This window comes from Macadamia integrifolia, chromosome 9 (genome assembly GCF_013358625.1).
Source record: "Macadamia integrifolia cultivar HAES 741 chromosome 9, SCU_Mint_v3, whole genome shotgun sequence".
Taxonomy (NCBI): domain Eukaryota; kingdom Viridiplantae; phylum Streptophyta; class Magnoliopsida; order Proteales; family Proteaceae; genus Macadamia; species Macadamia integrifolia.
This window is the reverse complement of record NC_056565.1, coordinates 571,367-585,410: the sequence shown is the minus strand read 5'-3', so window position 1 is coordinate 585,410 and position 14,044 is coordinate 571,367. Positions and strand designations below refer to the sequence as shown.

Here is a 14,044-nt window from a genome sequence, read left to right as displayed (position 1 = left end):
CCATTAAAAGGTAGATGATCCGGGTTCTAACACACACACACATACACACACACAACCCAAAACCCACATGGTTAGGACATCTTTCTTCGATAAGCCTGTTATACACGGCCAAAAGCACAAACTTACAAGTTACAGGCATCATTGTGTAACTTGTTTTGCACCCACATGCGACGTCAGTACTAAGTGGAAACTTAAGTCGAATTTCAACCCCACCGAAGGAGCTCAGACCCCTCCAGGCCAACATCACATAGGATACTCCAATGTACGACATCAAAGAGAGATACAATAGAGCTTCATCTTACACAAAAATAAAAACACAATATAAAAAGGGAAAACTGTAGCCAGCCAAACGAAAGGATCCCCACAAAGTTGATCAAAGCTACAGGCTAAATTGAGAAACATATCTCAATACTAACTATATCTTAAAAAAAAAAAAAAGAGAATATAAAAAGGGGAAAATGTGGCCAGCCACGAGAAAGAATCCCAACAAAGTAGATCAAAGCTAGACTTGATTGAGAAACATATCTCAATATTAACAGTGTCTTTCAAACTAAATGTTGACAACACTCGTTAAAATAGTGGATCTGCATACTGTTTCCCACACCAATGATTCACCGACTTAATGATCTTTCCCTTCCTGCTTTCCTTGGATGGTCACGGCTCCCACTTGGACTACTGCTGCAGCCGGGGCTGAGGCCAGGGCTCCGACTCCAACTCCTTGAGCAATTATAGGGAGAGCGGGAGTAGGAAGGCTCTCGATGGTACCTTCTGTCTTGAGGCGAAACAGTTCTGCGTAACAAGACAATAATTAGGCTAACAAGCAAATGCCAAGACAATTAAGGCAACATTAAACTGTGCTCACAAGCAAATGGCAAGACAATTAAATCCACATTAATCTGTCACATACCGTGAATAATGTCTCCGCCTGGGGGATGGAGAGTAACTAGGACTACGAGGCTGAGATCTTGCACATGGAGATCGGGAATAACGTGGGGGAGACCGCCTCCTATCATACAGTCGACCCCTACCACTGAAACATGAACAAATCAACAATAATGCGCCATAAAATTCACGTTCACACAATTCTACAAAACATGCATGTCAATTGTCATTCATAAAGTACGAGGATGGGGCAGCAAAACTCTCCCTCACACCCCCCCCCCCAAAAAAAAAAAAAAAAAAACACTTGAAACTCAATGATCATAATTCAGGTTCACCCTATCCAAGTCTCAAAGCGCATACTTCAACTCTCTTGATCACAATGACTCTTGACCAGCTTATGCTTAAAAATTGAGTAACTCAAACAATCCATGCTCTGTGGAGTATTTTGATAGAATTCATCCACCAGAAAATCCTATAAATTAATAGGAGGTTTGATTCGTGGGTTGGATTTGTGAGTGAGTGGAAATTGGATGGCATGCCACTTATCTCATCTCATCTCAACCAAGCCTCCTCCCAACTAAATAAGGTTGGCTATGGATCCCATTTAGCTGTTCTTGAAAATGTGAAATTCTTGGGTCCCCACGCTAAAAGGTCTTCGTAAGGCCCTGTTGGTTTGACGGAAAAAATTAGAAAAGGTAAAAAAAGGTGGGAAACTTATACTAGTTTATCACAAACTACCACAAATATGAGCGTTTGGATAAATGGGGTGAGAAACTTACCAAATAAGTTCATTAAATGCAATTAATGTCGTATGTTGTTATGGCATACAACTTTTTCCCACCCCACTCACTTCCAAAGTCCAACCAATTGACACTATTCATCGAAAAGTTGATTTTGTGTCTCTCTCCAATTTACTCTCTTTCCCACCCCACCCCACCCCACCCCACCCCACCCTACCCTACCCTACCCTCAATTTCCTCTCTTCCATCAAATTCCACCCCAATGAAAATTACATCTCATTATTTCCTTCCCTTCCCTTCCCTTCCCTTGCCTTGCCAACCCAACCCAACCCAACCCAAACCAACCCACAACATGTGGGAACCATCCTCACAAGCTTCCAACCCTTTTTATCGATCAAACAAAAGGGAGCCTAAAGTATTCAAAGCCAACTTTGTATCATGGGAACCTCCTCTACTGCAGTTTGGGACTGGCCACATAAAAAACAATAGCAAAGTTTACATGACATGCCACTAAGCTTATATAGACTAATTATCCTTTTATACCCTTTATTTAGTTATGAAGGCAGTTGGAAGACCCGCATCTACATTTTGAAAAGGGCCAATGCTAAAGAAAGTTCTCAACATCTCCACCAGTTCCCTAGTTACAACTTCATCCATAGTTCCAGATTCAGTAAAAACAGCTCTGTAACATGGGACCTCAAAGTTTTGTACAAAATAGCATAATAAAACTCTGCCAAAAGTTCTTTCTGTAACACATAAACATCCTCGAACAACATTCACTGTAAGACAGCGAAATTTTATAATTTTTGAAAGATGAATTCCAGTTGTACAATGAATCAATCACAGTCCAACAGTTTTGAACTTTTATTGTTTCCAGTGCTACACCCCAGCCCCTAATTAGGCACATCAAGACATATTTATATTTCTCAATAAGCAACTGAGCATGAGTTGAAACCACAAAAAGCATTTACAGATCCATCTAGCAAATGTAGAGCCAGAACTGAAGTCAATAGCAATAGGTGTTAATGAAATGATAGTTATATTGGAAAACTTACCTTGACCGTTCTCTTGCCCTCATGTCAGCGGGCTTTTTCCTATTCTCTTCTGCAAATACAACAGTCAACTCCCGGCCATGAAGAATTTGACCATCCATCTGATGTTTAGCCTCTGCAGCATCAGCAGGGTCTACATACTGGACAAAACCAAAGCCCCTGGGATCTCTGCAACATACACAAGTTTGTTGTCAAAACAGATCACCACTCATAAAGCCAACATCACTACTTTGGAAATAACATGCACATCGAAGAACCTCGATGGATGAAACCACCAAAGTAATTCCAACACGTATGGAAGCTCATTTTAAGCAGAAATACTACAAGTATTTCATGCAATTCAAGTAAAAGCAAGCACAAGGCTGGCTGCTGACCTTGTAAATGTCAGAGTTTTAAGATGACTTCAAATTCTTCAAGACTTGAACTCTTCACAATGTATTCAAACCCAACTCCCTTCCAATCTTCACAAACATTAACATCATCTTCAACAGAACTCTTATTACTTGATTGATATCTTCAAAACTTTATTTTCAACTGTTAAATTCAACAATTTTAATAAACTTGAACTTGCTATGGAATAATGACAAAACATAAAGAATAGCCTCATCAACATGACAACAAAATAAGAACAGAGCAAGAAGGGACGTTCTTTTCCTAGGGAAGTCACACTGCCACCTCAACTCCATTCAAAATAACAAAAATGCTACATCAAGAATGCTGCTGGATGCTATACATTTGACCAAAAGGAACGGAGAAAACTAATCCACAAGTCCAAAACTTGCCAACCACTTCAAACCAGTACATAGTACATTTAGGAGGAAGCTCACCCCGTATAATAATCTCTTGGCAAGTATACATCCTTAATAGGACCAAATTGCTCAAATGGCCTGCGGAGGTCATCTGGCCTGCATGAGATAAAAATTAATAAATAAATAAATAGAACAGCAATAAATCCTGGTGGTATAACAAAGATAGTCAGTTGACAATGTTATATCAGGATGATAAAGGCAAGCAAGAAATATTTAAGATCCATAAAGACAAACAAAGACATCCCCCTTTAACAAAAAAATGAAACACGTAAATGACCACAGAAAAAAAAAAAAAATTGGAAAATGTCTCCAGTCATCCCTTCAGAAATGAATTTGATTCTTACATTGAGTGAAATGAAACGAATGAAATACCAGAGTTGCATGTCTCACACTTTTGATTCACTACTGAAGGTTTCACCACCCTCTAGGTCTCTCCAACTTCCAGTGGATGCAGCACTCCATTCCTTTGAGTTTCTCAGAAGAAATGAATACAATATCAGTGTGCAGGTCTTACACTTTTGATGCATCACTGAAGGTTTGACCACCCTCTGTTGCATTACCTAAGGCCTTTCCAACTTCCCGGGGGTGCAGCTCTCCCTTCTTCTGTGTTGCTAAGTAGGGCTACCTGAGCAAAGGGTTTTTTTTTTTTTATTGGATGGGGAATGAACAAAGAAATATTAAGATCGTCCCTTATCGAATTTGAAATTTTGGTTCTAATCCAAGATTCCAAACTTTAATTAAACAAGAGGGAGATCCACCAGGGCAAAAAAACTATAGTTGCAAGATATGGGAGGGGCTTACTATGCCCTTCCTCATCTCTGGGTGCCTAGGAATCCACCGTAACCCTTTCCTCGTTTGAACCTTTGCGTTAACTTTAAGGCTATGCCATCCTAAGGTGCTGCTAAATGGAAGGATCTTATCAACATCCATGAATGCAGGGACTATCTTAAACATGGAAAGCAACTACAACATGCAAATATTTTCACCAAAGTCATGACTTTAAATCTTAACTAATTCATATGGGTAACAAGTAAAAGAAAAAACCATAATTTTAACCTTATGTAGCGGTCACAGTGAAGCTTAATAAAGAGAACAAATTCTAACATGTAAAGCTTCAAACCCCACCTCTTTTGCACAAGTGTTAGATGTATAATAACAGCCAAATATTGTCTCGACCAACAAAAGAGACACAAGAAGCAAAGAAAAATTGACAATGACAAACCTACAATCACGGCGAAGGTTGCGAACTAAAAGGCTAGTAGGAAGATCTCTACTACGAGATCCATAACGACCCCTGGGGCTGGAACTCCGACCTCGTCTGCTGTAACCCCTTGGTGGTGATGGGCTGTAGCTGTAATTTCTACCCCTCATTCGTAAAAGGTAGACAATACCTAACCTGTACACAATTCAAGTAGACAAAAAGAACAGCATTAGACAGAAAAATCAGTTCAAAAGGCAAAGCACACCACATCATATTAACTACTTAAATTCTCAAATATCACAATAATCAGGGTCATAAAACTTGAATCGGATTGACAGCTGATTCCAATTAACCACAAGTCTATGTGAACTGAGTCGGACTGAGTTAGGCCAAGTTTGGGCAATTCTAACCAAGTCTGGCCGATTCAAAATAGAATTGGAATTTATAGAGAAGGACCCAGTGCCCCGATTCCAAATTTTTAAACCTTGACAGTAATGTAGTTGGGTTCAAAAAGAACTCAAGTGAGTAAATAGTATTTTCTCTACAGTGGATACTAAATAGTCCCTACTAAAATCATTGCAAGTTCTCTCCAGTTACACTAGGAGAACTGTCCCTTTCGTCATGGTAGTCCTCATTTAAGGAAAACCACAAACAAAAAATTAGATATAAATTGGACATAGAAAGAGAGGTAGTCAGAGAGCACTGTTTTCTGAAAACAAAACCAAAAAAAAATAAAAAATAAAAAACAAAAAGGATAAAAATAAAAATGCTGATAAGAGTAGTGATCTTTTTAATGCTGAAAACAACAAAATATGGTCTATTTAATATCATATTTTCTCTCCAACTGTACAGTCCCAAATTTTTTCTCATAACAGTGTCCCAGGATTCACCATCCTTCAAATTTTAAACCTATTAAAGAAGAGTGATGCAGTTGCACGATGGACATAGGAAAAAAAAAATCTTTTGATTTGATTCTCTTTGGATTTAGAAACAATTTCTTTTTGTTAGCTTCTAATTTTATATTAGTTTCCATTTTAAATTAGTTACCATTTTGATACTTTGAGTTTTCTTTTATAAGCCATGTAATTCACTAGTAAGAGACAGATTTGAAGTTTTGAAGAATTAACACTTGGTTGAAGAATTTTTGGGTGTGGAACCATGACTGCCGACTCCTTTTTCCTCCCTCTCTGAAATCTTCGTATCTCTTCTATTCCTCTTCTCCCTCCCCATCGATCAGCTATTATTGCTATTTCTCTTTTCTTTTTCTGTTTTCGTTAACCGATACTACAACTCTGTTTTCTGGGTGTTACTTGCAGCCACAGTTTTCTTCCATCAATCTGTCCTGATACACTTCAGATCAGTTTGAGGTTTTAATGGCTCATCCCTCTAATGGAAACAACTTACTCTACATGGATGCGAGTGAAGATTTGATCTTTGCTGGAAGTTCTAACAAGAACTTCACATCTGATTCTGTCTTTGCGTTAGACCTGAGTTGCAGAAGTTTTACTTTCTCTTTGGTTTCTGTTTGAACACCCATCGGTTGGAGATTGTAGATCTTGGAATAATTGAACCCTTCCATGAGTTTCAGCCCGATTGAAGGCCCCCATTGATGAGTTCTCTTGTCTGGTTCGAAGGTTATTTCCGCTGATTTCTGGTTCTCACAAGGAGAAGAAGCATGAAGAAACGTGGACTGCTGTTTAGGGCATTTAACCCCTGGTTTGACCTTATTGCCCTTCACTTCCACACTATTCTCCTTAGTCCTAAATTACCCTTTTACTAGCATATTGTAGTCTAGGCCTTTAATTCCATCTAATTACAAGTCTGCCACTCCCTTCTAAAGTTCTATTTATTTACAAAACTGCCACCTTCATTGAAAACTTCAGCTTAATTACAATTCTGCCATTTAGTTGAAGCTTTATTTCAATACAATTGTTATTGGGTGTTGCCTTTGTTTTATTGTGTTTAGCGGGCCCTAAGTGATCCGGTTTCAACCCTTGGGATTCGGATTCGCATCAAGTGGTATCAGAGGGAGGTTTCCTGCACCTCCCCAACCATGACAGGTAACGTTACCAATGCTAAGTTGAACAAATTGTATCACGAGTTAGCCGAGAACCAACAGAATACTGATGCTAGGCTTGAGAGGACTGAAGCAAAGTTTGATAAGTTTATGGAAGAGATGATTGCTTTTATGAAGAGGTCCGACAAACAAGCTAAAGAAAGATCCACTACATTACCTCCTCAGCTCAACACTTTATGGATCGAAGACACACCTCAAAGGCAGCAACTTGATGCAATTGTTCCCCAAGATGTTATCCGGCAATTTTCTGACAAAGATTATGGCATCAAAGTTGAAGTTCCCGAGTTCAGTGGTGAAAAGGGACTTGAGGAATTTCTTGACTGGCTTACCAAAGTGGCGAAAACTTTTGCGTATAAGTCTCTTCCAGACATGAAAAAGTGTGAAACTCATTATCACCAAGTTTATTGGGTATGCATGTTCATGGTGGGATGATGTACTACATGCAAGGTTTGTCAGAAGACTTAGACCCATTACCAATTGGGAGGTCATGAAGCAAATCCTGACTGAAAAATTTGTTCCTCTAATTATGAAAAGGTAATGTTCCATAAATTACTTAACTTGCAACAAGGGAATAAAGATTTGGATTCCTACATCCTCGAATTCCACAAACTGTCTTCAAGGTGTCGACTTCAAGAAATAGACCAGCAACGAGTGATGCGATATATCAGTGGGTTAAGTACTGAGATTCGACTTGAGTTGGCTAACACTGATTTCAGGTCTGTTGATGTAGCAGCGGCTCATGCCAAGACAGCTGAAAAGAAGTCCATTTATTGGAAGGGTATGCTCAAGACTTCTTCAGTTTATAGACCTCCATCACGTATGGAGGAAAAGAAGCTTGAAGCTCGCAGAGTTGAAGAGAAAAGGTCAGAGTTCAACAAGGATAGTGTTGGGGTGAAGAATATCATATGCCATAATTGTGGCGAGAAGGGTCACTATTCTAACAAGTGTCCTAACAGGACTCGTTCTGTGAACGTAGTTGAGAAGTAGCCGATAGAGAAGAGTGAAAATGAATCTCATTTATATCCTTATCCCCTCGAGGACGATGATATTGTCAATGATAAAAGAAGCTCATTCAGCTAGCCTTTCATCCTTTTCGAATAAACTAGTTGATAAGGTTCCTCTCTTCAGACAGAAGAGTACTCTCCTGCACGGCTCCGACCATACTGATGTTCATTCAGTTGTTGATACTGGGGCAGAAGCAAACTTCATATCTGCTGAATTTGTTCGAGCACACCACCTTCTACAGAAGTAGCTTTTTAAGAAGATTCACGTGCGAGGTTTTGCACCCACAGCTCGAGAAGAGGCCACTGCAGTTGTTCGAGTACACTTACAATTTGGGCCGATACAGTACCATGTCACATGTTTGATCACCACATTGGCACACTACGATATTCTTCTAGGGCGACCTTGGCAGCGACATACAGGCATTCTCTATGATGGCGCACGGAACACCATCAAGGTAAAGCAAGGAGGTCATATGTACTTAATGAGGTCACACGCATTATCCGACATGCCACGTTGTCGACTGACTCCTGCTCCAGTGACACGTCAGTCTACTTTCCCTCCTCTTGGTGTTATGTTCTCATCTCCTGCTTCGAGATACGTGCCACCTCATCAGCGAGCAACTTACAAGAGTATATTGGGAGAACGACCTAACTCGACGGAGTCAAGTTCTTTTAAGACCGGGAGAGCTGATGCAATTGCACGATGGACATAGGAAAAAAAATCTTTTGATTTGATTCTCTTTGGATTTAGAAACAATTTCTTTTTGTTAGCTTCTAATTTTATATTGGTTTCCATTTTAAATTAGTTACCATTTTGAAACTTTGAATTTTCTTTTATAAGCCATGTAATTCACTAGTAAGAGACAGATTTGAAGTTTTGAAGAATTTACACTTGGTTGAAGAATTCTTGGGTGCGGAACCATGACTACCGACTCCTTTTTCCTCCCTCTCTGAATTCTTCGTATCTCTTCTATTCCTCTTCTCCCTCCCCATCGATCAGCTATTATTGCTATTTCTCTTTTCTTTTTCTGTTTTCGTTAACCGATACTACAACTCTATTTTCTGGGTGTTATTTGCAGCCACAGTTTTCTTCCATCAATCTATCCTGATACACTTCAGATCAGTTTGAGGTTTTAATGGCTCATCCCTCTAATGGAAACAACTTACTCTACATGGATGCAAGTGAAGATTTGATCTTTGCTGGAAGTTCTAACAAGAACTTCACATCTGATTCTGTCTTTGAGTTAGACCTGAGTTGCAGAAGTTTTACTTTCTCTTTGGTTTCTGTTTGAACACCCATCGGTTGGAGATTGTAGATCTTGGAATAATCAAACCCTTCCATGAGTTTCAGCCCGATTGAAGGCCCCCATTGATGAGTTCTCTTGTCTAGTTCGAAGGTTATTTCCGCTGATTTCTGGTTCTCACAAGGAGAAGAAGCTTGAAGAATCGTGAACTGCTGTTTAGGGCATTTAACCCCTGGTCTGACCTTATTGCCCTTCACTTCCTCACTATTCTCCTTAGTCCTAAATTACCCTTTTACTAGCATATTGTAGTCTAGGCCTCTAATTCCATCTAATTATAAGTCTGCCACTCCCTTCTAAAGTTCTATTTATTTACAAAACTGCTACCTTCATTGGAAACTTCAGCTTAATTACAATTCTGCCATTTAGTTGAAGCTTTATTTCAATACAATTGTTATTGGGTGTTGCCTTTGTTTTATTGAGTGTTTAGTGGGCCCTAAACGATCCGATTTCAGCCCTTGGGATTTGGATTCGCATCAAAGAGACAGTTGAAGTTGGAGGTTTATGATAATCAAGGTCCAATATTTCTCCATATTAAAGGCAAGGTTCAACAAGCCGGTTTCAACCAGGGTTCGAATATTTCAGATTTCGGTGGATGGTTTCGTTGAACATTTCAGTAGTCACAACCATATTTTGGACTGAAATCTGACAGAGACCCAAATCAAGAATCTCTAAACACAATTGAACATTTACAGTGTTGAAAAACAGTCAAAATGTGGTTTCATACCCAATGTTGGCAATGTATGACATACCTTGCTTGTAATTTTTCTCAAAGACAACATATGTAACACATAGTTTAATACTATAAAATACAAAAAAGAATGGAAACAACTAAATATGCAATTGCAAGTCACAACATGTCAACATAAGTGTACAACCAGTCAACCAACACACCAAAGGTGAGACTCAAAGGCCCTTGCCCTTTCTCCTAGTATCCTACTCTATGTCAAATTGTCACTAGAACATACAACTCCGGGCATACTCAAAAGATGAGGTAGATTGCAACCACCAATGAAAACGTTCCTCCAACTTGATCACAAAAGACGGCCATGTCATGGTATGTCGGAAAAAATTCTCAAACAACATCACAACAGCATAATATGTCCCATCATCAACATACTCTAGATACCCCAACCTCGGCTATAGATCACCAAGTCAGGAAGATGATGCAAACATGCCTCTACTGTATCTACTTGAAGGACCGGGTTGATAGGATTGTTATGGGGCTGAGAAGGAGAAGATGTTATCCACAAACGAGGGTATTCCAAACGTTTATATATTTACCCTATCGTAGACTGACTTATGCTATCTAAAGTACCAAAAATTGAAGCCTAACCATTACATATTTACCATTTTTTTTTTTTTTTGCAAGAAATTACTTTAGTGAAAAAAGGTACTACTCAAACTATGAATCTTCGAGAATTCACCCTCAAGTCCAATAAATGTTCATTGCAGATGACTTATAAAGCTTCCAACAAATTGTTCCACCAAGATTTGCAAGTGAAATGGCCAATTTACAGCAAAAACACTTCTAGTGTCGAAACTGGTCTAAACCTGCCGAAATGGGTCAAAATAGTGACCCATTCTGAACGGAATATGGTTTTTAAAAACCATTTTTGTAACCTTTCAGCAAAACGATATGGAGTCACCAAAACTTCTCGAGATTTCAACTGAAACTTTGCAAGCCTACAGAGTCAACCATGGTTCCGTCTCGAGCAGACTCTGAAATCGTAAAATGTTCACCGGAACACTTAAATGCCGAAGAAACACCCTATAACCGTCCGTTTCTCCCTTGATACATGCAAAAGCTTCAATAAAAATCTCCACAAATTCAGAATTTCTTTCTTTCTTTCTTCTTTCATATCTAAAGGACGAAGCCGCACACATTTTTTGCTAACCATTAGTGGCAATGAAAACAAGCAAACTAAACTTGAATCTTACGCCCGCGGAAAAACGCCTTCAAAATAGAGGCTTCACAAAACGATTGGCAGATCACGAAACAACTCCTAACTAACAAAGAATCGTAAACTAGCCCTAGAGAGAAATTTGGCGGTCCGAAACAGAAAGATCACGAAACAACTCCTAACCAACAAGGAATCGTAACCTAACCCTAGAGAGAAATTTGGTGATCTGAAAAAAGAAAAGTCCAATACTAAATAAAAGCATCAGCGGAAACAGAGATAAATGTTCCCGTCACTACTATAATAAATAACCTTAAAACGACAAAGATCACCATACAGAAAAACCCTAAGACGACAAAGATCACCATGCAGAAAAACCCTAAAACGACAAGAAGAAGATCACCACATCCTTGAACGACAACAGTTGTAATACAATAACAATAAAATCAGAGAAAAGGAAGTGCTCGGTAGAAGAAGATACCTCAAACACAAATGAATCGTTGTTGCTGCTTCGCTAGTTCTAATGCACTCTCGCGCGCTCTGCTCTCATTTGCTCTCTGCGGGTTTCAGTTGGCGTAATAAGGGTTCTCTGTTTTTCCCTCTTTCACAAAATACCTTTTAACTTCGCGAAGCTTCGCCAAGTACTTAACGCCTAACGTACTCGTTATGTCTCCTCTTAATATTTGGCTCCCCCTACAGCTCGGAGGTGAGCTGCCATTCTGGTGGCTTGGGTCGGATGTGTAACACCTAGGTATTTTTTAATCCAAGGGAGGAGAACGTTAGAATCGTATTCGCAAGGCTGAATGCTAAATGATGAATGTGAAAAACAAGAGGTATTTAGCTAATCAAAAGGGAAAATACCCTTTGTTCGTTTGTCTTTCTCGACCTGTTTGGATTCAAAGGATTCGGCTTCCTCTCCGGACTCTCTCTGGCCGAAACAAGATTTTTCCAATCCAACTTGATATGTACAGTGGAATTTTGGATTGATTCAGATCGTTTTTCATATTAAAACCAAATAAATATGATAACTAATTCAGAATAATGAGAACAATATTTACAAAAAGTCGTAAACGAAGTTTTTCCTCCAGATAATGGTTCTTTTTCAGACCAATCCAAGTTTTGAATCCTAAGTATGCAGTCGGTGCAGTTTATGGAGCTTTCAAAACTTCACAAATTTCAATTGACTATCTAATAGCCCTTCTCTTTTCTTCAATAGTGCAGCTTCTAACTTACTTTTCTTTCTTGTGCAGAAATTAGAGTTCAACACCGGTGTGAAGAAAATAGAAGAAGAAAGATAAATGGAGAGAGAAAGCCAAAAGAGGAGAAGGAGAATGGGATCCCAAAAGTAAGAATCTCATTTTACTCTCCTCCCTTTTATATAATGTGAGGTATTATATTATAATAAAGAAATTTAATTAAGAAACTTAAATTCTTTTAAGTTTTCTAAAACTTTAATTTCTTTATTATTATAATAAATAAATCCAATTAAGAAACTTAAACTCTTTTAAGTAAAACTTTAATAGTCTAAGTTTCCTAAAACTTTAACTTCTTTATTATTATAATAAAGAAATCCAATTAGGAAACTTAAACTCTTTTAAGTTTCTTAAAACTTTAATTTTCCTTTTAAAATTTTCTTCTTTCCATAAACTTGGTTTATCTAATATGACTCAAATACTTGCTTACTAAGAAAGGGAAGAAATAGAATCTAAGAGGGATAATGCAAATAATTAAATAACTCATTAACTGCATAGTAATTATTTATCAATTCCTAATTTAATTAATCGATATTAATTAAATATCCACCATAATTAAATTATATATGGTGATACCCCCAAACTACTAACATCATCATTATAGAATATAGGGCATGTATATCAATACCACCATGACCCCATTCCATAGTATATGTCCGTATAAGAGCGTGCGCAAACGTAAATCGTATTTAATCATTTTTAATCACCATTAGAAATATAATATCATTTCTTAAATGATATAGAGCTCTGATTCAATACGATTGTCCATAAACGCTCTCTTTCTTAATATTTCCCTAAACGGGTAGTGGAAACCCTGTTGATTAGTTTTTCACTCATATACATTTTTGTTCACACCCAATATACCGGCCTAGGTTCATTTGGAGTTTGGTCATTGATACATCAAAGTGTGTGTGCAAATACCGCAGTGTCAATGTACATGATAAATAAACTATCTCATGTTAAAGGTAAGGTAACGTGTCAATTCCCATAAACACTTTCGGTGGTAACACATGAAGTAATATGACACATAAAGATTCTTTTCTAACCCTCTTCGTCTCTCTCTCTCTCTCTCTCTCTCTCTCTCTCTCTCCTGCTTCTAAGTACTTCTTCATCTCTGTCCCCCATCGCCCCTGAATCCATTCCTCCTCTCCCTCTTCGTTTTCCTAAAGGACAAGAAAAACCTGGTAGTGTTTGAATCTATTTGGAGGCCAAACCCAGATTGCAAAGCCCACTTGCAGATTCAATCTTTTCTTGAGAAAGTAAGTTTTGATTACATATCTTGCCTTCATCTTTTCTTTCATATTATTGCAGAAAAAAATAACGTAATTGGAACCACATGATTCATCTTCTTATATTCTCCTTCACAACATCTATCCTTCAGTAGAGAAGATGAAGGAAAAGGCAGAGATGAGGAGGAGAATGAATGATGGGAGAATGGAGAAAGAAATTGATTATAGCTGGATTTGGAGTTGATTCAAGACAATTTGCAATCAAGAAATCTACAACTAATTTTCCCACAAGATTGTTATATTTATAAATGAATCTCTTAAAAGTCGATGAATAAACTTGCAGTAGGTTTTGTGAATAAAATTTGTTTAATACCCCTTCTTTCTCACCTTCAACCTTGCCAATACGATTTTGTCGTTTTCCTCCCTTGAATTAAAAGGCACCAGGTGTCGCCCAACTAGCCTGAGCCACCAAAATAGCAGCTCACCCTCGAGATGTAAGGAGCCAAATCCTCCTCTTATATTATCAACAATATTTACAGCCGCATCGGACCGTTGGATCGGAATCAGTGGAACGGGTCTGAAAACCCTAGACTCG

General features: G+C 38.4%; 1 protein-coding gene across 1 annotated transcript; it reads right to left on the bottom strand.

Annotated features, from left to right (window-relative positions):
* Positions 1 to 263: 263 nt before the first annotated feature.
* Positions 264 to 11,744, bottom strand: LOC122089396 (serine/arginine-rich SC35-like splicing factor SCL30A). Its single transcript, XM_042659095.1, has 6 exons — positions 11,449 to 11,744; positions 4,706 to 4,879; positions 3,502 to 3,579; positions 2,678 to 2,842; positions 908 to 1,030; positions 264 to 789 (listed from the first exon to the last, which is right to left on the bottom strand). Exons 2-6 carry the CDS (start codon positions 4,852 to 4,854, stop codon positions 612 to 614), a joined length of 693 nt encoding a protein of 230 aa, XP_042515029.1. The 5' UTR covers positions 4,855 to 4,879; positions 11,449 to 11,744; the 3' UTR covers positions 264 to 611.
* Positions 11,745 to 14,044: the final 2,300 nt, after the last annotated feature.

Bases quoted from the DNA above. Each gene is read 5' to 3' on its own strand.
- LOC122089396 (XM_042659095.1), bottom strand. From the start codon at position 4,854: ATGAGGGGTAGAAATTACAGCTACAGCCCATCACCACCAAGGGGTTAC. The intron at 3,580-4,705 runs GTTTGTCATTGT...TATCTCATGCAG, and splicing joins AACCTTCGCCGTGATTGTAG to GCCAGATGACCTCCGCAGGC. The intron at 2,843-3,501 runs GTGAGCTTCCTC...TGTATGTTGCAG, and splicing joins CCAAGAGATTATTATACGGG to AGATCCCAGGGGCTTTGGTT.